Source organism: Zosterops lateralis (genome assembly GCF_965231275.1).
Source record: "Zosterops lateralis genome assembly, chromosome: 2".
Taxonomy (NCBI): Eukaryota; Metazoa; Chordata; class Aves; order Passeriformes; family Zosteropidae; genus Zosterops; species Zosterops lateralis.
The window spans coordinates 83,011,016-83,037,636 of NC_139763.1; the positions used below are offsets into that span (position 1 = coordinate 83,011,016).

The following is a 26,621-nucleotide window of genomic DNA, read 5'->3' on the forward strand; positions in this document are numbered from 1 at the left end:
CGCCTCGCCAGGGAGCGGCAGCAGCGGCGGCAGGAGGGAGCTGCTCCGGGCCACAGCGGCGACCTGCCGCGCCGCCAACCCGCCGAGCCCCGCTCCGGCCGGTGAGACCGCCCCGCCCGGCCCTCCTCAGCCTGCAGGGCTCTCCCCAGCCCCGGGAGATCCGCACACAGCCCGGGGAAGCTCCGTGTCCGCCTAAAGCGCCGGGAAAGGCCCTGCCCTGGCCCGGGTTCGGCAGCTCCGCCTCCCCCGGCGGCTCCGGGCCTGGGGCTGGGTCTGTGTGTGACGGGAACATCCAACTCCTAAACTGTGCCTCCCCCCATTCCGAGCCGTACCCTTCCTCACTTGATCTCTTTGAGTGCATTTGGGGCAGGTACCGATCTCAAAGCGCTGACTGAATTCTTTCTGCAAAGTTTGCTCCCAGAACATCAAATGAGCGTTTGATAACAGGTTTTAGTTAAAAAAAAAAAAAAAAAATGCAGTGGAATTATGGAGCCTGCCCTTCGCTTTGAACATCAGTGTGGTTTTTTTTTTTTTTACAGAGTTGATGTTAATAGCTGTTTTCTGAGCTTCAGTCCCAAGCTGCTGCCCTTGATTTATGCTGAGAAGCCACTGCAGCCCCCACCCTTGGCACTGGTCTCCATGCAGTGCTGGGTATCCTGGGGGAGAGGGGAAACAAAGTTCTTTCTGCTGGTGGGCCTTGTTTGCTTTCCCTTTGGGATAAGAGAAAGAAAAAACAACAAAAACCCTCAAAGATTGCCTTGAACTTGCTGTACCGAAACATTGTGTTAAACACGCTAGAACTTTGCTGAGTAGTGTAATGGGCCAGGCCTGCCTGTGATGTTGTAATTTGGCTGAAATCTCTAACCCTCACTTGGGATAATGAGCAATTACTTCCTTGGCGAAAAATTATGTCCTGGTGACACTGTTCTTCAAAATAACCAGCTCAGACCACAAAACATACTTTGATATTTTGGAAATATTATTCAGAAACATGAACTAGACAACCTCCTGAGGCCCCTTCCATCCTGAATTATGCTGTGTTTCTGTGCTGCTGCTGTTTGTTCTCACAGTGTTTTGCAGGATGGACTCCTGGTTTTTAAGTTTCCTAGGCTTTGTGCAGGGCAGTGGTGCATCCTGCCGAGCTGGGGAGGTGGGATGAGACACAGGCACAGGATCCTGCAGTGTGTTACAACACACATGGGTGTGTTACTGCCAGCCTGGAGGACTGGGATACAGCCCCCTGCTCCCCTCAGTGGCAATCCCAAATCTGCCCAAGGTCCTGCTGCCACGCTATAGATTACATGCAAACAGGCACTGGTAAACTGCAAGGGCTGCTTTTAATTATATCTAGTGCTTTTTAAAAAATATGACAAACATGTCTGTGCAATATCTCTTTTATGTTCTTTATTATTGTTTTGCCTCAAATTGTGTAACAGTGTTAACTGCTAGTACCATTTCTTCTCCACAGGCAGAGAAGCTGAGGCACTAATACCTTGAGATCTTCAGTTTTATGCTTTCTTGACTTGCTAAACAGTAGCCCAATTCTTCAGGACTTCCAGCAGTGTGAAATGTAATCACAGTATTAGTGCATTTTGGTACCGGAATGATGACTGCTGTAGAAGGTGAATACTAATTGGTTAAAGTTCCTTTCATGCTTGGCTATCTGAAGTTACCCCCTCAGCCATTAGATCCACTTACTTCTCATATTTCTGTTTACAAGTTTTGTCAAGGTATCAAGATGTTGCAAGGGGTTTGGATATGTAATTCTCATTGTTTTCAGTCATGTAGTTAATCAGTGGAAAGGCCTGAAAGGAGGACACAGGTTACTTGATCCTGTGGCCTGGTGACAAGATTTTTTTTTTTCTTTTACCCTACTGCTTCTACATTTAGAGTTTGATTCTGTGCCACAAATGTCAACTCTGATATTTCTTTGATTCATCACACATTTTCTACCTCTTAAATGTCGCTGATTTAAACAATGAACTAATGCCATTTTATTACTCCTCACTAGTTGTCAAGAAGAAGCAAAATTATACTAGTGTGCATGAAGCAGTGAAAGCTGGGGATGTAGAACAGCTTGCATTGATGATAAAAAGTGGAGCCAGTATTGATGAGGTGGATGTAGTTCACAAATTCACACCCTTGCAGTGTGCCGCGCACTCAGGAAGTCTGGAGGTAAAACATTATCTTAGTGTATAGGCATAGCTGGGCTGTTATAAGTATTTCCTTCTTTGGGAGAGGCTGAACACAACATTGCTTTGATCAGACTGAATCAATAACCTCTGCCTGTTTTTCTTATTAAATATATTCACCAAGAGCAGGAATACAGGATTTTAGATATTTTTTTTTCTTTCTGAAGCCCCAGGCAATTTACCTAATCAACTTTGTCATATTTTACAAAATCATTGATTTTCTTTCTCTGAGCAAAATGTGCCTCCCTTTCAGACTCATGACCTTCTTTTGTCTCTATTGCATTTTCTTCTTATCTTGAGACACCTAGAAAATCCTGTAGGATGTGTAAAATGTCCTGAAGGTGATTGAAACAGATGAGAAGTGACATGAAAATATGTTCATTCTACTTACCAATGTCCCATGCCTCATTTTTCATAGAAGTAGCCCTAATACATTTTAATAAATGAAAATGTTGAATAATGGTAGAGAAATCAGCAGGTGATTGCATCAATATTTTAAATTTCCAGTAGGACTGAACTGCTGTGTTCAGCACAACATTCCCCTTCTTCTTGCAGCCTCCTTGTTCATCGTTCATGGCAATCTAACCTAGAAGCAGCAGGGCCATTCATGTCCCAGAAGAAAAAACATGAAGTTCTTGCTAAACTCAAGTGCAAGTGCTGCTTCTGGACTGTAGAGACATTGTCAAGAAAATGCTAATCATTTTGTCAGCCCCAAAACCAGATTGCTTACCTACCCTTTCTGACTCTATAAGTTCTGCCATTTTTCATTTGCCTCTCCTGCTCTGCAGTCAGTCTGTTGGACTTTATTGAATTATCTGTCATCTGTTTGTCACTAAGTTTCTTGGCAGAAATAGTGGAGGAACCAGAGCTGTAAGATGGCCTGAAAGAAGGTAATAAATAATAATAATATATAATAAAAAGTTCTAACTGTTCCTCTAGCTGTCTTTGAGTTGTTCATAAAGCTTTCCATTGCAAGCAATGATATCTGCTGGACAAAGGTGAATAAAACAAAACTAGGCCATGGAATGATGAGGAGAGAGATGGGATTACATAAGCCTAAGAAGTCTAATAAATTAAATGAGGCTTTAAATTTAGCATGTGATATTTTTCCTGCCGGTAATTTTAGCTGGAATTCATGTGAGCCATGTTTGCATTGTTTTTGCCATGTGAATACTCTCTCAGACTGCATTTAAAATCTGGAAGAGTAAAATGAAATAATCATACTGTAACATCGATGCTAGGATCTGAATTAATAGGTTATTTGCACATTTTATACCCTTGGGTGAAACCTGGAAAGTGTAACCTACCCATAACTTCCTAATGCACAAATACCTGTGTAAGGCATGCTCTGGGGGCTCGTATTCCCATAAGGAAATATTCCAACACTGTTTTGAAACGTAACTTTGATGGATAAATTCTAGTTGAAATGTGCCTCAGAGACACGATGGGAATGGTTAGCTGAAAAAAACCCTTTGGTTTTGTTGAGCAGTGCCTTCAGTGGCTGCTGTGGCACGGAGCGGACACCACCCGTGTGACCGGGAGAGGCTGGACCGCGGCTCACCTGGCCGCCATCCGGGGGCAGGATGCCTGCCTGCAGGTACTGTAAACACGCACCTTGAGCTGAGGTTGGCAGGGCACACCTTCATACTGGACAAATTCATTATGCAGATCAGCTGAGGGAGCCCCTTAGAGAGCTATGAGTAGCTAATCTTGATGTTTTGACATGCCAGATGAAGTTAGTAATTTTCAAACCAGAGCGCTCATTTGCTCTGTCTCTGCAAACAGATCTATTTTGTGCAATACTAGGCCCCTGAGGTCAGCCCAGAGTTATCATAAACTATCCTTCTAGGAAATGTTTGCTTTTTCAGCTTGTGAAACGACCTGGCGCTTTGCGTTTGTTCCAGGCGCTGTTGGTGAGCGGAGCGGACGCGGCAGCGCGGGACGAGCGCGGCTGCACGGCCTCGCACCTGGCGGCCGCACACGGGCACTCGCAGAGCCTGCGGAGCCTGCTGCGCGCCGGGGCGGTGAGACTGCCGCCTGCAGCCCACATGGATCTCCCCCAACTGAACTCCCTCTTGCTTAAACTCACATCCAGGGCTGTAGAGTATTACTGGGGGGAAGTGATTTTGTGGGTAAATTCCCAGATGTCGTGGTTTGAAAGCAAAACGAGTGAGAGGCTCCAAGTCAGAAATATAATTTAATAAGAAAAAAGGTTAAAAAGGTAAAAATAAAATAAAATAAATGCAGTAACACAAAGGACCACTGACAGAGTCAGAATACAACCTGAGCAGGATGACCACCAGATGAGGTGCTCTTCCTGAAGCAGTGATCCTGTAGAAAGGTCTGGTAGCTCTGGTCCTCGGGGAATCCAGTAGGTAAGGGCTGCTTGCACTGTCCCACATACCAGCTTATATCCAGGTGAGAATGCTTGGCTCCTCCCCCTGGGCAGAGCATCTCACAATAGGATGAGGAGTGTGAAGTGGGTCCTTGATGGCCCATTAAACAGAGATAACCCCTGGAGGGAGTTACCTGTGAGTCATGGGCCAGGCATTGATGGGCCATTAACAGAAGACACCCCAAAGGCCGGGGCTTGGGAACACTAGAACACTGCCCCACTTGGTTTCAACAGTTCATGAAGATGGTGATAGAATAAATACTTTGTGTACATCCTACACTACAACCCAGGACACCAGGTTTTTTTAGATTGTGATATACATTTAGGGAAATGATCAAAAAATGTAGAGAGAATCAATAGTGTGGGTAAATCACCTTCCACTAAGGATGTCATTAAATGAACGTCAGGTACTGGGGTGATGGTAATTTTTTGCAGTTCTAAAAATCTTCTATAGTAAAGGAGACATAAACTTAAAAAACCCAAAAATTAGTCCAGATGCATATTTAAGAAATAATGACTAATGCAGGTCATTATGACAATAAAGACATGTCTAAAAATGCACCTTTTCTAAGTGTATTAAGTAAAAGCAATAACCTGTGAAAAGTACCTGTCTTGAAACTGGAACTGCATACAATGCATGAACTTTGAAAAACGTTATATGGTTTGATTTAAATAATTTAACACAATGAACAGCTGATTCCCATATATACGATTTGTCTTATGTCTATGATTCAGAAGTGAATGAATTAACCTGCTGCTTTCATTTTAGGATGTAAATGTTTCAGACAGGAATGACTGGAAACCTGTTCATTATGCTGCTTTTCACGGTCGCTTGGGGTGTTTGCAGCTTCTTGTTCGATGGGGAGCATCTGTAGATGATGTGGATAACAATGGAAATCTTCCAGGTATGTCAGGATAAATTGTATGTTTTTAAACCTTTGGTTTACAGTTGTTGTGAAATGTGATGATTGAGCAAATTGTAACTAATGCACAGCAGCAGCATTTGCTTTTTGATTCCATGCAATCCACATAGAGAGTCCATTTTTCTAATGATTGGGGGGATTTATAAAATCCAAAGTGTTGCTCTGTTGGTGACAATATGCCATTCACTTCCTGCTGCTACACTAGCAAGGATGAGAGCTCAAAAATGCTGGGATGGGGAGCAGGCTGAGCCTGATTGGGAGCAGGTGAGCAGCATCTCCTGTGTGTGTGATGGAGCTCATGTGCCAGTGGAGGTCACAGGAGAAAGGGTAGGTGGAGGGGGAGGCAGGTTCAGCTGCTATGTCCTAATTTTTCAATTGGTCCCAGTGTAATGAGGTTCCCCGTGTATTTGCATGCAAACTTTGGTATCTTGCTGTTTCTTAACTGATTATTTTTTTTATTTTCCTGTGATTTCTTAATCTTTATTTCTGGATTAACGCTTTTTCTGGATTATCTGTAATCTTATCTTTAATCTTATCTGTAATCTTATCTTTTCATAATTAACAGTGTATTTAGCATAAAATTTTGCCAGTAACTGTTCCTTGCTTTTTGTATTTTCTGCAGTTTCCCTCTCCCTGTCCCACTGTCTCAATATCCTCTGTAAACTCAATGGTATTGTTCCTGTCTTGGATTCTCCTTGCATCCTTTCCCTTTTAGCATTTTCCTTCTTATGGATTGTCACATTATTTGTTCCAAAGAGCATATGTTTTTCTCTGTAACTTGTATAGAGTTATCTTTATAAATCCCTTCTTAAAATCTTTTACCCTCTACTAAGGACTACCTACCTAGGAAACAGCCATGCTCTGTTTTGCAAACCTGTGTCTTGTTAAAGGATGTGAGGCTCCTGCATCCCAGCAGGAGATCTGCTGCATTAGTAATAAGGGGTCATGATGTTAAGCACCTTGGGGGCAGCATGGAAGGCAGTTTTATTTGCATTTGGGAACACTTCCCTGATAACAGACTTCTGCAGAGTGAAAGCAGATGCCAGCACAATTCTACTTAAATGCTCTGTATACAATGGTTAGTAGAAAACTGGTTTTGTTGTATTTTGACATCTACAGAAGCTTGATTTTCCAACCTTTGTTCTGTTTCATTTGATCATACTATCTTCTACAGGAAAGAGAATATTTTGGAACATGGCTAGTGACAGATTAGTAGAAGTACTGTGCAAAGCAGCTTGTTGTCTGCTTGTGTAACAGAAGTGAACAGAAATTATCTTTACATGCTGCAGCTTCAAGATTAGTTGAACTGTGCTGTAATTTTTCCTAAGAGAATACTGGAAGAAATTTTTTGAGGTTGAGGCACCTGAAACTTCAAAACTGGCTGCATCTTTTGTATATATTACAGCAAAGGGTCTAACTATCTTTGCTAATTTGCTTGCTAATATTTTGTAAGAAAATAAATTCTATGGCTCATTCAATGTACAGAATGGGCTGTGCTTATTAACTGAACATTTCAATTTGCTTTCTCTCTGTATTAATTTTTGGGCCACATCTATGCTTCTTTTATTGCTCACTAGTCAAACCTATTCTAAATATTTTTAACAGGCACAATTTTTTGACTTTGAGAAGAGTGAATATTGTTATTCTGATTTTATGAATGACAAGATGAAACACAAAGAATTTGGGATACCAACAGATTTTAGGTATCTGAAAATGGATTCATATGTGTTGAGTCAGTTTGTCACTAGCTGACTTATCTTTAGCATGGTAGCCTTCTTTTCCCTTCTCTCTGAGAACCTAACTCACTGACTAAAATTCAGAAAATGGCAAAAACTGCCCTTATTTCAGTGAAGCTCAGATTTTAAACAATCATCTGTACGGAGATATCATCTTGCTGTAAAACCAGTATCCATAACCTTTTAGAGCAGTTATGCTCTGGAAAGCTGTGGATGGTTTGGTTTGCTATAGAGAACTTGTGTGTGCCAAAAATGGAGTGACATGGATTTTTTGGGTCCCAGTACATTGTTTGTTGATGATGAAGATAGTGAGATTCTTACTGAAGAAGAACTAATCTCTTTGCCTCTAGAACATCAGCCAGCTGTTACAGAGCATTTTCATGGAGCGATAGATCATCATAAGCATTTATTTGGCAAGTTCTTCTCATTAATGGGATTAGAGGATATTACTTATGTCAAACCAGTCAGCATGTGTTTGGTACCTCTTGCTTTGTTGTAGGCCCAGCACTGTAGTAATATTAAATAAGTAAACCTCTGCATAGCCTAGAGGTCAGGTGAGGAATGTACCTTCAAATATTTTGTCCAGTAAAGTGCCTATCACTGTCCTCATTTTATAGGTGGGGTAAGTGAGGGTGTGATGCAACTTGTTTGTGGTGGCACAGTAGAGCCTAAAGCAGAAATGACCTTAGCTCCTAATCAAGGACACTGCTTGCTGTCCCCCCATAAGGAACATCCCTGGGACAGCGAGGTCAGGCAGCTGCTGAAGGCAGAGATCCGTGTTCCTGGGGGAGGTGAGGCCCCAGCAGTGCACTCTCTGAGCTAGGGCTCACTGCTCTGTTTTGTCTGTTTAGTCTCCTGCAGTCAGCTCTGCCAGGGAATCACCTTTGCAGATCCCATCCTTGGCAGCTTTACCTCCTTTGCCTAGAGCTAAACTCTGTCCTGGGTTGGATCTGAACATCCGCAGTTCAGCTGAGGCTGCTCTTCCCCTTGTGCAGCGTGTGCTGGTAGATGAGCCAGCTCTAACCAGGGGTGAGAGCATTGCTTGCTCAGGGGGCAGCAGGGCTCTGCTCTAACACTCTTTCTTTCATTTGTGCTGTAGCACATCTGGCAGCAGTGGAAGGACACTTGCATTGCTTTAAGTTCTTGGTGGGGAAAATGGCCAGTGTTACACACACTCTGAAAGCCAGGAATGACCATGGAGAGACTCCAAGGGACTTGGCTGAACGGTTCTATAAAGATAATATTCTGCAATATATTGATGGTGTAGAAAAAGAGGAGGAACATCCAGAGACACAGGAAGGTGAGTGTGGATCAAGATACACTTCAAAAATGTATGTGTAATTCTGTAGAAGTACACAAAGGTGTACTTGTTATTTCAGGTTTGTGAAATAATTCTCTTAGCTGCATGAGATGCCTGTAGCCATAACCAAGACATGTTTAGTCAAGTGTCTGGTGAGCACTGCTGGTAACACAGCTGCATTTTAGCTGATTAAGGAGCATTATCCCTGCTACCTCTGAAGTGTCCATACTTAAGTTGCTGTGAGAGAGGTGAGCTGTGAGACAAATATCAGCATGTTCAGTAGAACTGCTGGCATCTGCTTGGAAACATGTGCATTTCATTTTCAGTTTTAGCTTTCCCAGCTCATGATGCTGCTTTCAAAGGGGACTTGTTAGAGGTTAGAAGACTAATTAGAAGTGGAGTAATCAATATTAATGAGCGGGACGATAAGGGATCCACTCTCCTGCACAAAGGTCAGTGAATATGATCTGTGTTTCAGCTTGTTACTTTGTTGCTGATTTATTTACTTTGTTTTTCAAGTGGCTGCTTATCCGATAAACTTAATGAAAAACAGCATCTCATTTCTTGAGGGCTTGGAAAGGCAACACCAAACCCCATATTTTGTAATGTATGTGTTCATGGGTCACTTTAAAAACAATATAATCAAGCTCTGATCAAGAAAAAAGAGCTTATAACAGAGAAATCAGCATCTTAACTGAAGACTAAGTAGCTCTGACATTTACTTACTAGCTGTATATTAATATCATGTCAGCTTTGAAGGAATTAATCCTGATTTTCAGTTTTGGAGAAAGAACACATCAAGCACATTAATTCCAGCTTTGGGTGACAAGCTGGAATTCTACCTGTAAAAGCTTTTAATTTTCACTTAATTTAATGTAACTAAATAGTTTTGGGTTTTTTTTAATCAGGCAAGATGTGGCTTTTGGAAGCATCTGGCTGGCAAAGTATAAGAATGATCTGTATTGTGGCCTGGGCCTTTATTTACTGAACACATCAGTACTGTGGGGATATGTTGTAAAAACCACAACAAAGTCATTTGGTAGGATGCTGTGGAGAAAGGTAAACTTCTGGTTGACACTTTGACATGTAGTGGACTGCTGTCATTACACAAAAAATGGTTCTTTTGTGTTTGGGGGTTTCACAGTATTGTCTGAAAGAAGAAACAAATGATGAAAAAAATTAAAAGTATTTTTTGTAATATGCTTTTAATGCATTTCCTACATTTCTTTTTTACTAGGTATAAGTGGTAGAATTTTTAAAAATATAATTGAAGTTCTCATTAAAAAAAAATGGTATGTTGTGATTTTAAAGTCTCAGTTCCTTTTCTTGGAATGATGATGATGTTGTTTCATCCCCGGTGTTTACATGCTGATGTTGTAATTTCCTTATCTCAGTAAGAAAACAAATATAAAAATATCCAAAAGGGAGTGCTGTCAAGAAATAGATTTATTCTTCCTTGAGAAAATCAGTGAACAGTTTCATCTAGACTTGCCAAATGCCATCTTCCATAAGTGAGACATTGTTCCTGGCACCACATGGTGGGAGCAGTGGCCTTGGCACATCACATGAGTAGGGTTGTTTTAGGATGCTGCCCTGAGTGTCTGCCCCAAGAAATGCTGTACCTTTATCTCCATCACAAAGCCCTGCTTCTCTCTTCTGAGACAGCAGCACACACCACAGACTGGGGCAGCCAGCTGTCTCTGACACCTGGTAGCCCAAAGCCAGGGAGAGGTGACAGCACTTGGCTGCCAAACTGTGACATGCAGGCCTTTTTTACTCGGGCAGCAGGAATTTGTGTGCCTTGTGCTTTGTGTGTGCTTGAGACTGGGCAAGTTTAGTTTAGCTTGTGTCCAGCAAGAGCTGCCAGTAATTTTCTAGAACTAGGAAGAGTCACCAAACCACACTGCATGCTCTTCCCCAAAACTCTGTGTACCCAAGTGATGTCAGCATCTTGACACACAGGCTCCTCTTGAAGTATGTCCCTTGTGGTGTCTTAGTGAACCCAATCTCTGACATGTCAAATAATGACAAGAGGAGGACATTTTAGGTTTGAAACGCTTCAGTTGTGTATAACTGACTTGTGTGCACCTTCCTTCCCTTAGCTGCTGAACAGGGGCATATCCATTGCTTACAGTGCTTGGTTGAAATGGGAGCTGACTGTGACATTACAAATGATGCTGGAGAGACTCCAAAGGATGTAGCCAAGAGGTACATGTCCTGTAGCTCTGACACTTATTTACTTACTATTTGTGTATCAAAATCATGTCAGCTTTGTTGGAATTAATCTTGATTTTCAGTGATGGAGAAGAAATAGATCTGGCCCACGAATTCCATCTTTGAGTGATAAGCAGTGTTGTATTGTAGCTATAATATTGTAGCTATAAAAGGTTTTAATTTTCACTTAATTTAATTTTCTTTTTAGTGAGGTCAGACACAAAAGAGGAAAACTAGCTCATTTGCAAGAGGACAGTTGTGAGCCATTATGCTCACAGTTTGCTGCACAAAATAGGTGGGAAGTAGCAGAGGCCAGCTGATTTTTGCATTAATAAAATAATGCAGATTCGGATGCAATTCAATTAAGAGTTGCTGCAAAGGAAAAACATGCCTCTGATGTAGGAGCCATTGCCATAAGATTCCATTGAGGCAGAACTCATGCCATAAGAATACTACAAAAAGTAGATAGATAGTTGTAGTGTGTGTGCAGTGCTTCCTTTAGTCCTGAAACCCCTCTGATGAGTGGGAACATGGGCAGTTTCAGAGAGTTTCTACCACACATGTTTTTTGAGATTTTAACTGTTCTCTGTGCAGATTTAGCCATGTGGCAGCTGTGGAACTTTTGAAACCAAGAACTGGAAACAACAGCTCTAGTGATGAAGAACTAGATGCAAACAACATCAAGTTTTTTGAAACACATGGTGTGGAGGGGAGTACAGATAGCAAAGAAGATTTAACCCTGGATAAAGCAGAGAAAAGGGATGCACGCAGTAAGCACTCTATTTCCATCATTCCTTGTTTGCAAAAGTTGTTATCAAGACATTATACTCCTAACTAGGACAGTTCTTGCCAACTGCTCTGGTCTTTTTGTTGTAAGATGAGATGGTTGACAGGATATCTATAATACTGAGCATTGAACTGTGGAATATTAGAAAGCAAGGAGAAGGCAATCAGATCATAGTTGTTACACCATTTTAATCCACGTTGGTGCAACAGTGTTGGATTGCTATTTGTTTTTGACATCTGCTTGCTATGTGGGTGTCAGGTGTAGCTCAGTGTTTGCTGAGCAGTGTGATTACTGCTCTTGTGTTTGTGAGACTATTTTGCAGACTATTGGAGTCCAGCATGGCTATCTTCTCCTTGCATTTTACCTACCTGGAGAACTCTTGTCTTACAGTAAGGGCCTATCACAAGATTAAAGAACTTCAGCGACTTCTAGAAATTGCCTACAGCAACTACAGACAGCTGGGGGGAATAACTGAAGAGGATAGAAAGATGAAAAAAGAAGAGAGGAAAGTTGAGAAGTAAGGTCATTCTGCTCTGTTAATGTTTAACTCAGTGGGGTGCATTTTAAATCCTCCTTTAAAGCTGATTTACACTCAAATTTGCATTGGCCACTCTGTCTTTTCCACTTAACAACTTCAACCACACCAAAAGAAATGAAACAATTTGTCTGGTCATTTCTAAACTTCTACCATCAGGATCAGCCCCACAACACAACTGCTTGATAGATTCATGATTCTTGTGCAAGATCATCTCTTCAGTCTTCAGGTTTTTTTGCAGTTGTGTGCAGTAGGTCTGGTAGGTTCTGGCTGTTTTGTTTCCACTGAGGATGCCAAAGACATGTATGCCCTTCAGGAAATCAACAGATAGGCAATAGTCTTAGCATGGCTTGGATGGAAGTGCATGTAGAGCAGAGATTACTCAGTGACCTGCTAACATTTCTGTTCATTGGCAGTATATTTCTGTGCTCCAGAAAGGATTAGCTTGTATCCAGACCACAGGAAAAAAAACTATCAGCAAACCTGCCCTTGCATGTGAAGCATTGTTCATAAGATCTAATTCTCAGTGTGTCTCCATTAAATCAAATGGTTCTGTTAGGTTGGTCAGGTGATTTGGTGGACAGACTGTTTTCATTTCAAAGAAAAGTCTGTCAAAGACTTATAGATTAAACAATAATGCAGCATCTAAAGACAGGCCTGTCTCCACTTCTGCCTGTCAAAGATTTGGCTATCCTTTGTTCTCAGTCTCTGTAGATAACCACCTCCATAATGTGTTTGGGCCAGCCCAAACCACTGTCTTTATTTGGTCACTGAGAGGAGACTGTCCTGAGCCATCAAGATGCATGCCATCAAGAGGACAGCAGACTTAGCACTCTGTGTGGATCTGTAGCAAGTAATAATTGTCACAGATTGCAGTTGTGTTTGTTTTACAGTCATATCTGAACGTCCATTTGGGGGCTGTGCTTCTTTAATTGGAAGTATGGAAGAAGTCAGCTGTCCCCTGAGCACTGAGCCCAGGCCATTCTTGCAGTGTCAGTAAGGCTGATTGGTAGCTCAAAGGGTCTGAGTCAGGAATTCTTCACTCTGGGAAACAGGCAAACATGGTAGGTCTTGCTGAGAGCTTTCTGCTGTGTTGTTTGAATGCACAGGGCAGATACCTTCCCTTTCCTTTTACTGATCTCCCATCTTTGTAGCTATGATAATTCATCCTGATATGGGAGAGAGCCAGCTCAACTCCAGATTCTCAGTTTACTTGTCAGCTAAACAGTTCCAGGAATCTCAAATAATTTAAGAGCCGTTGAGGGTGTGACCAGTGAGATCTTGTGCAACTGTGTATAAACCAGTCATGCAGGCTGTCATCTGAGCATTCCTCATCCGTGCCTAGGCCAATCAGTAGGAAGGATGTAGAAGCACCAGATGTGAATAAGAAAGCTGCCCCTGACCTTTTCGGAATGCTGCCGGCTTTGTGCCTTTCTGTGTCTCATAGTAACTGTGTTGCTGCTCGGGCAGTTCTCCCTCCCCGCAGCCGGGGCTGGGCGCGGTGACGGGCAGCGCGGCCGGGGCTCGCTGTGCGGGCGGGCGGCTCCACCTCGTGGTCCCATCGCGCCCAGCACCGCTGGCACCGAGGAGCCTCAGCGCTGTCACCGAGGGCCCGGAGCCTGAGCACAGCTGGCGTGGGGCGTGCTGCGCTGCTGTCGGCGTGACTGACCTGGTCCCGCCCGGCAGAGGCACAGCCAGGGCGGCTTTGGATGTACTTCATGCTCCGCTTGTCTCCTTTGCTTTTGGCAGAGCTGTGAGGGAGCTGGAGGCCCAGCTGGAATATGAGCGAGTCAGGCGGGAGAAGCTGGAGAGCCAGCTGGATGATTACCGTGCTGAGATAAACCAGCTCCGAGAGGACCGGGGGAAATCCTGCAGCGCCTCTGATACCTCCGCGGTGAGTGCCACGCCAGCTCCCCTGGCCATGGCACAGAGGCCACTGCCTGCTTGTGTGTGTTTGTTCCCTCTATTAGAGGGCACAGTGCCAGGAAATACTAGAGAAAATGTGCTACAGCTTTCAGCTCAGGACACTGACGTGAGCAGGAGCCCCATCTGCCCTTGACAGTGTCTCTGCTGTGAAAGGATATCAGTTCCTTTCTGTACCCTGGCAGAGAAGCTCTGCTATTCATCTTAATGTTCACTGAAGGAATGGACTGATCCCAAGTACTTCCATGGTGCATATCCAGTGACTGGCAGTTCCCCTTGGCTGGGACCTGGTGTCTGAGGCTGGAATGGTGCTTCAGGAGAGGTGTTGTCACCACTTAAAGGGCTGCCCAGCCTGCAGGGGTGTAGAGATCATTGCCATGGGTCCCCAGAGAGGGACAAATTCAGTAACAGGGACTTGATCCGTGTCACAGTGTCTGGAGTCAGTCAGGCGTACTGAATGAGAGTCCAAGATCTCATAGAAAATTCATGGAGAGAATTCAGTTTGTTTGGGAAAGGAACAGTACATGCAGCACTAGAAGTTCTCAGACAGAGGTTCTATTTTGAATTAAAAATTGAGCTCCTTTTATAAGATAGAGACATAAGAGGGAAGAGGACACCAACACTGCAAGCAGCCAGTAGATGACGATGTTTCTAATTTTTTACTTTTCACCTGTACAGGCAATAGTTGATGGTGCTTCTGTTCTTTCAGAGCATTTTTTATTTCCCAGACTGTTTCCCACCTTTTCTGTCAATTGCCTCTGCAGTCCCTTGTGTTTGTGCTTCTTGGTGGAGCCTTAGGCTCTGAATGCTAGGTGCCACAGCTGTATGTCAGAGGCCAGCTGCACTTATTCAAGGATGTTTCTGCCTCTCAGCCTTGTGATTGACAGGCTGGCAAACATTATGTCAGTATTTTTCATTAGGCAGTTGTGGGCTTTTTTGTAGTTTTCCCCTTCTAACCAAGGTGCCTTTCTTGCTGAGTGACTGCTACAGCCAAGGGACCTTCAACTCTCACACTGCTGTGCTGCCATCCCGTGCTCTGGGACTGTGCTCTGCCCTCAGCTTCAGCCTGAACCCTATTCTGTGGTTACTCCCAGGTGCAGATTTTTACATCCTTTCAGTGGTTGCTGTATAATGGCTGCAGTATTCTTTGTTTCAGGAAGCTGAGACAATGGCCAAGTCTTGCAATGACAAAAAGAAAATAAAGAAGCAGCCAGCCTGCAGCCCAGGAGGAGTGAGACTACGCTGAGGAACAAACCTCAAAGGAGGGGCAGCAGACTGTGGAGGTATAAAAGCAGTATTTCAGATAATGCAAAGTGTGTGCACAGCCCAGCTCCACAGATGAGCTCTGGGTCTCTACCTTTCACTGAATTATATTTTTAGCTCTCTAGTTCTCTGGCCTAACAACAGGAAAGTCACAGGCCTTCATAGTTCTGAGGAAAGTATCTCCATACACTGCTCTGTTTTGTACTACTACCTTAGGATGGGAAAAGTGCACATTACCTCCTTGCCTGTTCAGTGTGGAAGCTGAATAGTGGATGGGAGAATTACTTCTTAGCTGCAGAGAGGTGCCAGCCTCCTGATTTTCATCTTTAATCATTCCTAAAGAAGGCAGAAAGAGACTCCTTTGTGAGGTGCCGGATGACCTGCTGCAGTCCGTGTCTGAGTCTAACCCAGGGCTGAAGGGTTTACCGAGTTACAGGCAGCTAGTGGTTAGAAATGGCAACCCTGACCTCTCTTCCACACCTAAAAATCATTTAATGACTACACATAGAAAATCTTTTCTGTCAGCTGTGTACTGTTTTCCCTCTGGAATCCTCATTTTGAGACTTAAAATATAATTATTTTAGTGTGTCAGTCCTGATCTGTCCTCTCCTTAGTACCAAATAAAAAATCTCTGAGAATTTCAGATACTGAAAAATGAAAATCCATGAAGGAGAGGTATGCTGACTTAACAGTGTAAGCTTTACACACACCCTGACTAGGCTCTTGATGCAATGATGGTGCTGAGAAGCTGCACCTATTTCCTGCATCACTATTGGTGCTAAACTTTTATGCAGAAACTCTCAGCCAGACAGACAGCAAATATAAGAAATTAATTTTATTTTCTTGAGTGAAGTTGATAAATAATTTAATGCAGAGAATATAAGAACTGGCAGAATACCAGCAAGTTCAACTGTAAACAGAACAAAACAGTAATTTAAAAAAATTACCAGTAGTCAGTACTACACAGTCCTTAGCCCATAAAAGGCCTATTCTTACTTCAAAGTTATTCCAGAAAGACTTAAAAAAAATTATGATTTTACTAAAAGAATCAAACCAAGCATATGCCTTTATACTCAACAAGATGGAACTGCTTCAGTTTTGGAAGACATCCACCTGTGTTGCAACTCTGCAACAAGAGTTGTCAAGTCCTTGCAGAAGGCAGAGTGGACAGGAGGGTCAGTGTGTCCCACAGGATTTCGGAAGAATCTGGAGGAGTGGGGAGGAGGATCACAGCCATCACCACCACCCTGGCACCACTGAGATTCTGAGTATTTCCATATTAAAAGCCAGATACCATGCCCAGAAAATGTGTGCAGGTTTCTTGGAAATACTCTGTGCTACTCGAGGGGGGGAAGTTAAGAGCACTTATCTGCCCCAGGGCTCTACACAGCTGCTGGGAGTGGAGGCCTTTCCCCTTGGAAAGGCAAAGACAGAGAAGTTCTCCCATTCTCTTGACCTCTGGGCTTACAGAAATTGCAGGAGATACTGAAGAAAATAAATCTATAGAGACATTTTGTACATGAGATTTGAATTAATATAAATCAGTTTTCAAGGAAAAAATAAAAAGGGTTGTTTAGTAAAGGCTCTGGAGTGTGTTTTTACATATGTAGATTAAAAAAAAACAAAAACAAACAAACAAACAAACAAACAAAAAAAAATAAAATAAAGGCCTAAGCTTCAATTAATCACAAAAGTGAGGAACAGACTGAAGGGAAAATCCTGAACCTATGTTCAAGATTAATTTACTTGGAGCAGATTAGGTATGTTGAAGTCTGGTATTAGCATCTCCATACTGGGAACTCTAATTTGGGAACTGTATTCCCATTTCAAGGGTATATAAAATATTTAATATTTCCATTTTGAAAGGAGCTGAGAGTGAGAATTTTCCAGAAAGAAAACAAATTTAATTCTAAAGGATATTAGGAAACTTTCTGATATACCATAAGAAATACTTTGAAATAAATACAGTATTGAATAGGAGGCAATGAAATTTTACTATTTGGCTACTTCCCCCCAATTATTTTGATCTTTAGTGTTACATATTCAGAAAACGTTTTTATTATACAGGAAGAATATCAAAACAAAAAGGTGCCAGGGTTATCTACAGCACAAATGTGATTGTCCAAGTGGTGTTGCCTGGGTGGCCTTTTCTGTCTGTATTTAGTGCAGTCATTCCATGTAGATCTATTTCCAGAACCTGTAAAATCCCAGTGCTATTGCTAGGCAAGTGAACACTGAAGCTGTTAAAAAAACAAAGAAAGGAGATAATTAGCTGAATGCTGTTGTACCACTTTATCCATAGAGGAAATTAGCTGCAAACAGATGGAAGAATGGAGCAACTCTAAAACAGAGCCTCCTGGACTGCTGCAGGTGTGACAGAACAATTCCAGAAGCCAATGGCTGGTCTCAGATGCCCTATCCTGCACAGCAGCACAGCCCCAGTGCTGAGATGGGGGGCCCAATGCAGCAGCCTGAGGAGCCACGTTTGCAGGGACACATCCCAACAACTATTTCCCAGCTGGAAAGGTCAGAGCACCACAGGCTGCAGGGGCTTTTACTACTGTCACCCTGCTACTGGAAACTGCACTACCAGAGAGCTGGCTGCACCAGGGCTCACAACAGACACGGTAGCTTCCCCATGGAACCAAAATGAATTTGAAAATGAGCTGTCAAACACGGCAGCACTCCTGAAGCCTGAGGAGTTGTCCTTTGGATTTGTTACAGTGCTGTTTCAATTAGTGTTAGAATAAAGCTAATTACATTTTCCTTTGAACTTATTCTCACTTGCAAATATAATGCATTACTCTCTTTTTATCCAGCTCCTACACAATAAAAGCTTCACTGGTTATGTATATATTGAGAAGACTAATCTCATACCAGACTGAAATTTGTTCTGCTTGGCAGGGGAAAGTACAAGTGTTGCTGCACTGAAATTGCGTGTAGAGTCTCAATGGCAGAAAGAACCAGTCCGGAATGATAGCAAACCTTCAGGCTAATGTAAATTACCTCAGCAAAACCTTTGTAGCAACTCCATCACATCAATAGCTGCTGCAGCAAGCAGAGGTACTGTCAAACTGGACAAGGCATTTAGGCTTTTAATTTTTTTAAAACCATGTCCATATTTGTTCTAATGCCAGTTCTGGGCACAATCCTAGTCCTGCTGTGGCATGCTCCCACCTCTTCTGTGTTCTCTGTCACCTTTCTTCCAGCTGTAGTGGGGAGGGAGATCTCCTCCACCCAATCCCAGCTGTCTGCTGCTACAGACATGCTATGGCTCTTTTAGGATATACTCCTCGAAAGAATTTTATACATCCATGATCCAGTCCAGGTACTCACCTCCTTGCCTATCACGTACCTGCCAAATAGCGGATGGTGTCAAGTTTATTCGATTCCATGAGTGTTTTTAAGGAAGCTATTTCAGTGTCAATTTTATTGCTGATTTCTGAGATAATGCTGTTGGTATTTGCATCCTGAAATATTAAAAGACAGCATATATTTGACAATGGTCTCTAGCCCCTTCAACTTTGCAAAGCTGAACTAAAATACTGTGCTACCAGAAACAAGAAATAATTTCCAACCTATCTCTGCTAAGAGACATTAGAAGACAGAGAAAATCTGGGAAGATTGCTAAAGGGATAGAGACAGAAAAAGAGAAAACTCCAATGATCATAGAATCACAGACTGGCTTGGGTTGGAAGGGACCTTAAAGACCATCTAGTTCCAGGCCCCTGCCATGGGCAGAGACATCTTTCACTTTTACTCAGAGGCCTTTCCAGTCTGGTCTTGAACACTGCCATGGATGGGGAGTCCACAATTTCTCTGGTTGCCTCTCTGGGCAAGCTGTGCCAGAGTCTCACCACCCTCAAGACACAGACTTTTGTCTCTGATGTGCCAGTGCCTCCTAAAGGAGATACTCTACAGCACACAGAACTGTATTCCTGCATTTTTGAAAAACAAAGGTTTAAGCATTCACAAGGCATACTGGAAAAATGGAAGATATGCTCAAGATGGGACACGGTCCCTCTTCAGGCTCTTAGACTTTGCTGTCCTCCAGCAGCTTTGAGGACTTCCAGCCCTTGAATTGCTTGGTTGTAGGCACCTGCACCATCCCTGTGGTACAGCTCATCAGTTAACACTGGGAAAAAGACAACATGATAGCTCACATCCCACTTGTGCCAGCCTACAAGGTACTTGGGAAGCCAGGGACAAGGCTGGAATGCCTCCCTCTGCTGGTTGGAGTTTAGCATGAATCCCACAGGCAAGCGAGACCTACAACAGCCCTGAGTGACACAGCCTGGCCTTCTGCTTTACCATACCCATAAACTTACCAGCTTTCACCAAAGTTTGGGGGTTACCTAACATGCAATGCATAACTATATCCTGCTTTGTTCAATACTTACTTTTTTATGAAACTCTGTAGTTGCTTCCATCAATTTTCTCTCCTGATCTGTAAACTGTGGATGAAAGATAAATCACAAATGTAGCAACAGAAACACAGCACAGAGCTAATAAGGCACCTTCACAGACCAACTTACCATATCTGTCACCCTGCTCCTCTCCAGGTTTATGTCTAGCTTGCTGTCAGCTCGGATTTTACCGGTTTCAGTCTTTAAAACAAATTAAGATGATGAAAATAGCGGTTTATTCTCCCTAATGGGAGTGTGTAGGTACTTGCTATTTACTTACCATTAGCTGCTGTTTAACTTGATCTAATTCAATTTTCATTTTCTAAATGCAGAGGAGAAAAAAGAAAGGTTTTTACAAATTTGGGAAACTTAACCAAATGAATCAGTGATGTGTTATCACTGCATCCATACAATTATTCTTCCCCCATTTTTCCTCCCAATAGGGCAATTTGTTCTTGATTAAATATCCTAACTAATGTGTTCAGGTGCACAGACATATATAATCTGCTGGGACTTTTGGTGAAAATAAAGGAATTATTTTGTAACAATGATGATCTTGTTTTTCTGAGTCTAAAGACAGCAGAGAAATACCAAAATACCATGAAGTAAAAGCAAAATGTTAATTCAATTGTTGCAAAGGAATGGCTTTGCCCCTTCCTGCACTATATGGTTAATGGCCAGAAACTAGCAGTTACCCTTAAATAAAACTACAGAAGATAGAAAAAATGTACAGATCTTAGAATCCTTTACAGATGATCTGAGCAGGTTGCAGCATGTGAAATATATTCTTATGTGATCTCTGAAGTTGCAACATAAAGACTCTTCAATTCTGATAAAATTATCCAAAATGACTTTTACATTTATATTTTGTTCCACAAAACTGCACATCAGGTAAAATGCAACAAATACTGCAATTAAACTGCTTAATGAAAATATGTATTAATACCTCATTCTCTGCTCTCAAGTTGGCAAATTCACTTTTCTCCAGGATGACCATATCTTTTCGAATAGAGTCCAAATGTGCCATTATCTGCTGTAAAGTTATTTCCTTTGAAAAATAAAACATGCCATTGATTAAGGTGCATTCTTTCTGGCAAGTAAAGAAAAATGTTTAGGTCTGAAATGATTAAATGAGCTACTGCAAAGCACAGAAGTGAGGAGTCTCTCTAACAAGAATGTGATAGAAACAGACAATTGTTTGAAAGACTCATGAGGTTTGTGCTTTTCCTGTTGCTTTAATACACCAACTTTCAACTTAAGCAAAAAGGCCAGAGGTAATAGTCCAAGCAGCAATAAAATGAAATAGACCTTAAACTACAGGTCAGCTGTGCAGTCTCTTCCACTTTCCATGAATATTCAGTAGCTTCAGAAGCACCAGCTGTTGATCTGAATGCAGCTCTTACTAAGCCCTTCCAGTTCTTGCCTAAAACTTCATCAAAAGCCAAAGACCTAATGATATGAGTATCATACTGCCAGCTTCAAAGTCTGATGGACAGAAGTAAAACACTGCTAAAAAGCACTGAGAAAAACCTTCCTGGGGTTTGAACTAACAAGTTCAGAATTCAACCACTATGTACAAACACAGGAAAAAACCCAAACCAGGAAATGAAATAACTCAATATTTTAAAATACTGAAAGAAATACTCCTTCTCCCAGCATATGGAAGTTACCCTACTATTTAGCATGGAAAATGACATGTTGCTGTGGGATCTTCTGATGCACAGTAATGGTTTTGATCATTGCTCCAGAAGGCTGTGCAAGCTGAAATTATGTGTGATTCTTCTTTAATTACTTAATGTAATTAAGCTTTCATTTCTATTTGAACTGCTGCCTTTCTTCTAACAGATTTTTATCTTACTGGCATTTACTTGTAATAAAGGTTGTCTAACTTCTTTCTTTCCTTTGAAATCTCAGAAGAACACAAGACCTTCTGTCTCTGTAGTTTTCTTTCATCAAAAGGAAAACCTTTCTTTTTGGATATCCTATTATATGCAAAGAAAGTCAGCAATCCAAATAGAATTTGCATGGTTTTCATAGTGTAGTCAGTATTGATAATGAGTATTTTAAGATGGTATGAGGCCTATTAGCTCCTCAGTGTAAATGCAATCAAAGTTTTTGCAGGAATTGTAAAAACTTCGTTGTGTTCAGTGAAGAAGTCAGACTTCAGTGGAAGCTGGTCAGGGCCTATCTGTTAAATTCCCAAGGGAACTTAGGAAAACCTGTCACAGTGAGGTGTTTATAGTACTGGAGAGAGCTGCCCATTTGTGTTTTAAAGTTGCAAACAGGAGCCTTTATAGGTACACAGCAGAGAGGAGTTTTTACCTGCTGGGCCTGTGTCACCATGTCCTTGTAGACGGTGTCTAAGCTGACATTGGACAGGGTTACCAACGCCGACACAATGGTCTGTGCCTGCTCCTTCCCAAAGCCTGGGGACAAGGGAAGGGTGACAAGTTAAGGGGGTATTAAAGATCTGGATGCAAAGCAAGAGACACTCAAGTGCCACACCTAATCACAGTGGCACAGGCAATCCACACAATGATGGGAAACTGACAGCCAGTCGCCAGTCGCTGCAACTTCAGCTAGAAAAAACAGCCTTAATGCTGCAAAAATCTGAAGCACAGCACCTTTTGATATACTGAAAGTCTAGACATGTAGCTGACAGAAAGACCAAATTTCTTCATACAAGATCCAGCTGCTGATGCATTATAAAAATAATTTAGCAAAACTTTACTTCATAATGAACTTTCACAAGTTCTGTTAAAACCAAACTTACCTTGAGCTACAAAGCATGCGTTCTATAGAATGATAAAAAGTAATTCTGCACATATTGGAACTGTCCTGCATGGATAGGAACATATACAGAATTGATTTTTAAACTGCTCCATCCATTGCCTGCAGAATGAACTCAAACTGGGATCTTTGCTTTCTGATGATAAAGATGATGTGGGGTGAGTAATGGGGGAAAAATTGCTCTCATTTTAGCCAGATGTAGTCAAGTGCTGAGAGCTTTTCCCCTAGAGATTTGTTTCCAGCAATCTGACTGGTATGTTGTGTTTCAACTATCCCATTTTATAAAGTGGGCCAAATTAACACTGAAAAATGCTTTCAAGGCATATTATTTAGAGAACTATGGCACTGCTGCCTTCTAGAATACTGGTATTGTCCAGGTGCACCACTGGTTTACACATCTGAAAAAGCTCCATTTGCTTTAGGACAGCTTCTTTCCACAAAATGGGATAGTATTGCTTCAGTTTCTCTGAATTTTCAGGGTTTCTTAAGCTCTTGCCAATTCTTTATGTTGCTCTTCCTCCACAGCGAGAAATGATTGTGTTTTGTGAAAGTTTAGAAAATGAGGAAAAATTTATATAAGCAAGAAACTGGAGCCTGAAAACTGCCTAAAGCTTCGGAAAAACTAAAATGGCTCTTTTACCTTTGTGGTTTTACCTATAAAGACCTGTCTCTATGGTACTGAAGTATTTGTAAAAGTTTCAGAACAAATTAAACTGAGTAACAACAGCACCAGACAGACTTCACCCTACAAATTCTAAAAGAACTCAAAGAAGAAATAGCTGAGTCAGTCCCTGGGGCTGATTCATTTCACAGCCTACCATGGTTACCCATGGACTGGAAAATAACAGTGCCAGTTTTTAACAACAAACAGTTCTAGAGAGATGCAGGGAAGTACAGGCTGTCAAGTCTGATGAGCAGGAAAAAAATATAAAGAGTTAGCAGATTACTGTAAGTCTTTTAACTACTACCACTTATTATTATTATTAGACCCAAACAGTGGAAACAATCCTAACCTCTGACTGCACAAAGTTTCTATTGTCACTTGGAATTTTAAAAGACAGTTTCTAGTCTGATGAAGACATCAGCTCAGCAGGGATCACTAAAGCAAACCAAACCCTTTGAATTACTAGGAAAAGAAACAGAGAACACAACAGACACAACATTACTGTGCAAATCCACAGGACAGTCAGTTGTCAAGTAATGCAGCACTGTTCCCTGAAAACGTGAAATGGAATGAAATGTGACAGAAGCAGAAAATATTAACAGAAGGGCATAATGAATAATCAAAAATATGGAAAATCTACTGCTTCAGGAAAAATGCAACCAGGTAGGATTTTTCTGTTTGGAAAATCATGGGGCAATACGACAAAAGTTTGCATAATCGTGAGTGACATGAGAGATTAAATGTTAATTCCCTCTTCCCACAGAAGAGCTGTGTGGGCATCAAATTCCCCTCACAGATGCCAGATTCTGCATAAACAAAAAATGTGGATGTCTGAAGTTCCATGAGAAAGGATGTTTTGGATAGTAATCAGTTTATAGTGGCTCAGGGACTGCATAAACTTGTGAAAAGATTTCCACTGAAAGTTACTAAAACTCTTGACTGATTTAAAGTACCTCAAGGGGATGGATGTGTGACCTGCCCTGTTGTAACTCCTCTGCAGGCTCTGACTCACAGCTGCTGCCAGGAGACAGAACCCAGGGCTGGATGGACCTTTTGACTTCAGCCAGTCTCACTCCCAACAGAAGTGTGGCCCTTGAGAATGTATCACAGCACCATGCTGCTGAAAATATTTCTCATTAGGAAAAAAAAAACCCCTTCAGTTACTCTTAGCAGCCTCGTAGAAGTAATTTCTTGAAGAGCTTCACTTTTGCTATGAAAGTCTTTAACTGTTACTTTACATTTGTTCCCTGTGTTCTGTTCCTCAGCTGGAAGACACCACATAAACCTGCCTACAGCTACAAATGAGGTAAATCCAATGTCCTGGTTACTTGTATGGCACAGCAGCAGATACTTCTCCTTAACCAGGCTCCTCAAGAGGCCGCCAAAACATTTTACTGTGTGGAAACTGGCAGCACTACTTAATATTAAAAGTTTTCCTTGGAATTATTTATGTGATATCACTTACCATGGGCTTCCAGATCCTGCACTAAAGCATGGGTATCAAAAGTCACCTTCCTCTGCTCCAGGGGAGTGATATCAACTCTTCTGACATCATATGACTTTCTAATGAATGTGGCAGCAAAACCTGGAAATAACAAAACATGCCTTTGTCTTACGTGGATTGGCGTATCATGCAATACACTAATTTTAACTTCTTTCAGCACAGAAAAGCTGCGTGGATGTTGCAACAAAAATCTGGGTTACAGCACACACCAGAAACCATCAATCCCTCTTCCAGAGGAAATTTACACTAAATAGGACTTACAGGTCTGTCTTAAGTCGATTCATGTAACTGTGCAACACACAGGCACCCTGATACTGCACAAATAAACCCCCACAGCCAATTGTTTTGTAATACTTGGGAAATATCACTTAAATAATTTTTGTACTTATAAAACACTGAATGACTTTATGCAATTAAGCATTCATTGCTATTTTATTTAAATTTGCTGAGCCTTAATTCCAACAGCTTTTTGTTTTATCACAGAATGGTTTGGTTTGGAAGGCACCTTAAAGATCAGCCAGTTCCAACAGCCTGCCATGGGCAGGGACACCTTCCACCAGACCAGGCTGCTCAAAGCCCCATCCAACCTGGCCTTGAACACTTCCAAAGATGGGCAACCCACAGCTTCTCTGGGCTGCCTGTACCACTGCCTCACCACCCTCACAGTAAAGAATTTCTTTTTATATCTAATCCAAATCTCTAATTTTCAGTGGCTTGTGTGAACATAAAGCTACAATTTATCTTTTTAAATATATGCAAAGCTGATTTTCATTATGAATGAATTTATTGGGTCACCAGGAAAATAGCTGGGCAGTAAATGGATACAATGTTTGTATCTAACACCTCAGAGATTAGGGACACCTAATCCCTAAAGAGGTATTAGTTAACCTCAGGTATTAGTTAAAGATCCTATTTAGATCCATCTATTTATGACGTGTCTTCCCACAAGCAGGTTCCACTGCTTCTCCTACTTTTATTTCAAGCATATGTTTCTCTTCACCTTATGTTTGTGTGGCTTTGCATGTTACAGATTCTGTTCTGATTAATTCTTTATTATCTAAGCAGCCCTGTTACTTCTTAATCTGTTCATTTGAAACTATACGCACTGCTGGCTCTCTGCCTTAACCAAATTGTTCTGTGTCTTACCCAGATCTTTACATCACTTAAACAACAGGGAATGTATATTATGCCACTACTAGATAAATCAAGTTATGTGCTATCTTACAAATACTATAAAGATCTGGCTATAACTGAACCAGCCACAGCAGCGCATTATTAATGACTATATTAGAGTTAAAGTACACCAAATGCTATATACAAATAATGAAAACCAACTCAAAACATCGTTTTCATGGAGATGTCCCAGCTTTTAAACGCACAGCTCTTGCCTTCTAAAGGCGTTGGTGTATTTTTGTCATTGGTTTGAACAGCTCCATTGCACAGACACTGTCTCAAGAAAGCTGCTATTACAGTTCTGGGTGCTCGCCCCACTGCTCCGCTCCTGCGGTCTCGACTGGATGCTCCAGTCCCAGCCGGAGCTGAGCAAGTCACTCCACAAACCCCTACGTGAGACACCCTTCGGTGACCCCCTTGTGCACCCCTGGGGCCTCCTCCCGTCCCGGAAACCGCCCGACAGCCCCACCCGGCTGCTCCCGCCCGCGGAACTCACCCCTTGCTCCAGCCCCGAGGGAAGGCGCTCAGCGCTCCCCCGCACGGCGCCTCAGGGCCGGGCCCCGGGGCCGCTCCCAGCGCCCGGTGCGGCCCCAGCGCCGCGCACAGACCCGGACCGGCCTCACCCGACCCCGGCAGCCGCCGGCCCGCCCGCCCGCGCGGGGGGCTGCCAGGCGGCCGGAGGACCGAGCGCGGCGCTGCGGCGCCTCTCACCTCTGCGAGGAGCCGGGGACGGCCGGGCCGGGATGGGGAGCAGGAGCCGGCCGGCCCAGGCGCGGATGGCAGCGCTGCTCTCGGCGCCCCTCATGGCCCCCCAGC

The 26,621-nt window shown here is 42.5% G+C and overlaps 2 protein-coding genes across 3 annotated transcripts; one reads left to right on the top strand and one right to left on the bottom strand.

The window, feature by feature from the left end:
• Positions 1-1,483: 1,483 nt before the first annotated feature.
• ANKRD42 (ankyrin repeat domain 42) lies at positions 1,484-16,528 on the top strand (the record flags this gene model as incomplete). Its single annotated transcript, XM_083855251.1, is given in 13 exon segments — positions 1,484-2,175; positions 3,682-3,789; positions 4,097-4,216; positions 5,357-5,492; positions 8,346-8,546; positions 8,873-8,998; positions 10,649-10,754; positions 11,355-11,530; positions 11,938-12,064; positions 13,832-13,976; positions 15,162-15,194; positions 15,197-15,288; positions 16,405-16,528. Coding segments are annotated over 13 exon segments (1,683 nt in total). The 5' UTR covers positions 1,484-1,986.
• Positions 16,084-26,621, bottom strand: CCDC90B (coiled-coil domain containing 90B). 2 transcript variants are annotated; one of them, XM_083854608.1, is made up of 9 exons: positions 26,517-26,621; positions 24,594-24,713; positions 21,997-22,100; positions 20,621-20,722; positions 19,955-19,996; positions 19,804-19,875; positions 19,669-19,722; positions 18,624-18,738; positions 16,084-17,508 (listed from the first exon to the last, which is right to left on the bottom strand). In XM_083854608.1, exons 1-9 carry the CDS (start codon positions 26,608-26,610, stop codon positions 17,453-17,455), a joined length of 759 nt encoding a protein of 252 aa, XP_083710734.1. In that variant the 5' UTR covers positions 26,611-26,621; the 3' UTR covers positions 16,084-17,452. The 2 variants fall into 2 exon arrangements, with proteins under 2 accessions (XP_083710734.1, XP_083710735.1); XM_083854609.1 differs by lacking the exon at positions 26,517-26,621 and adding an exon at positions 26,302-26,413.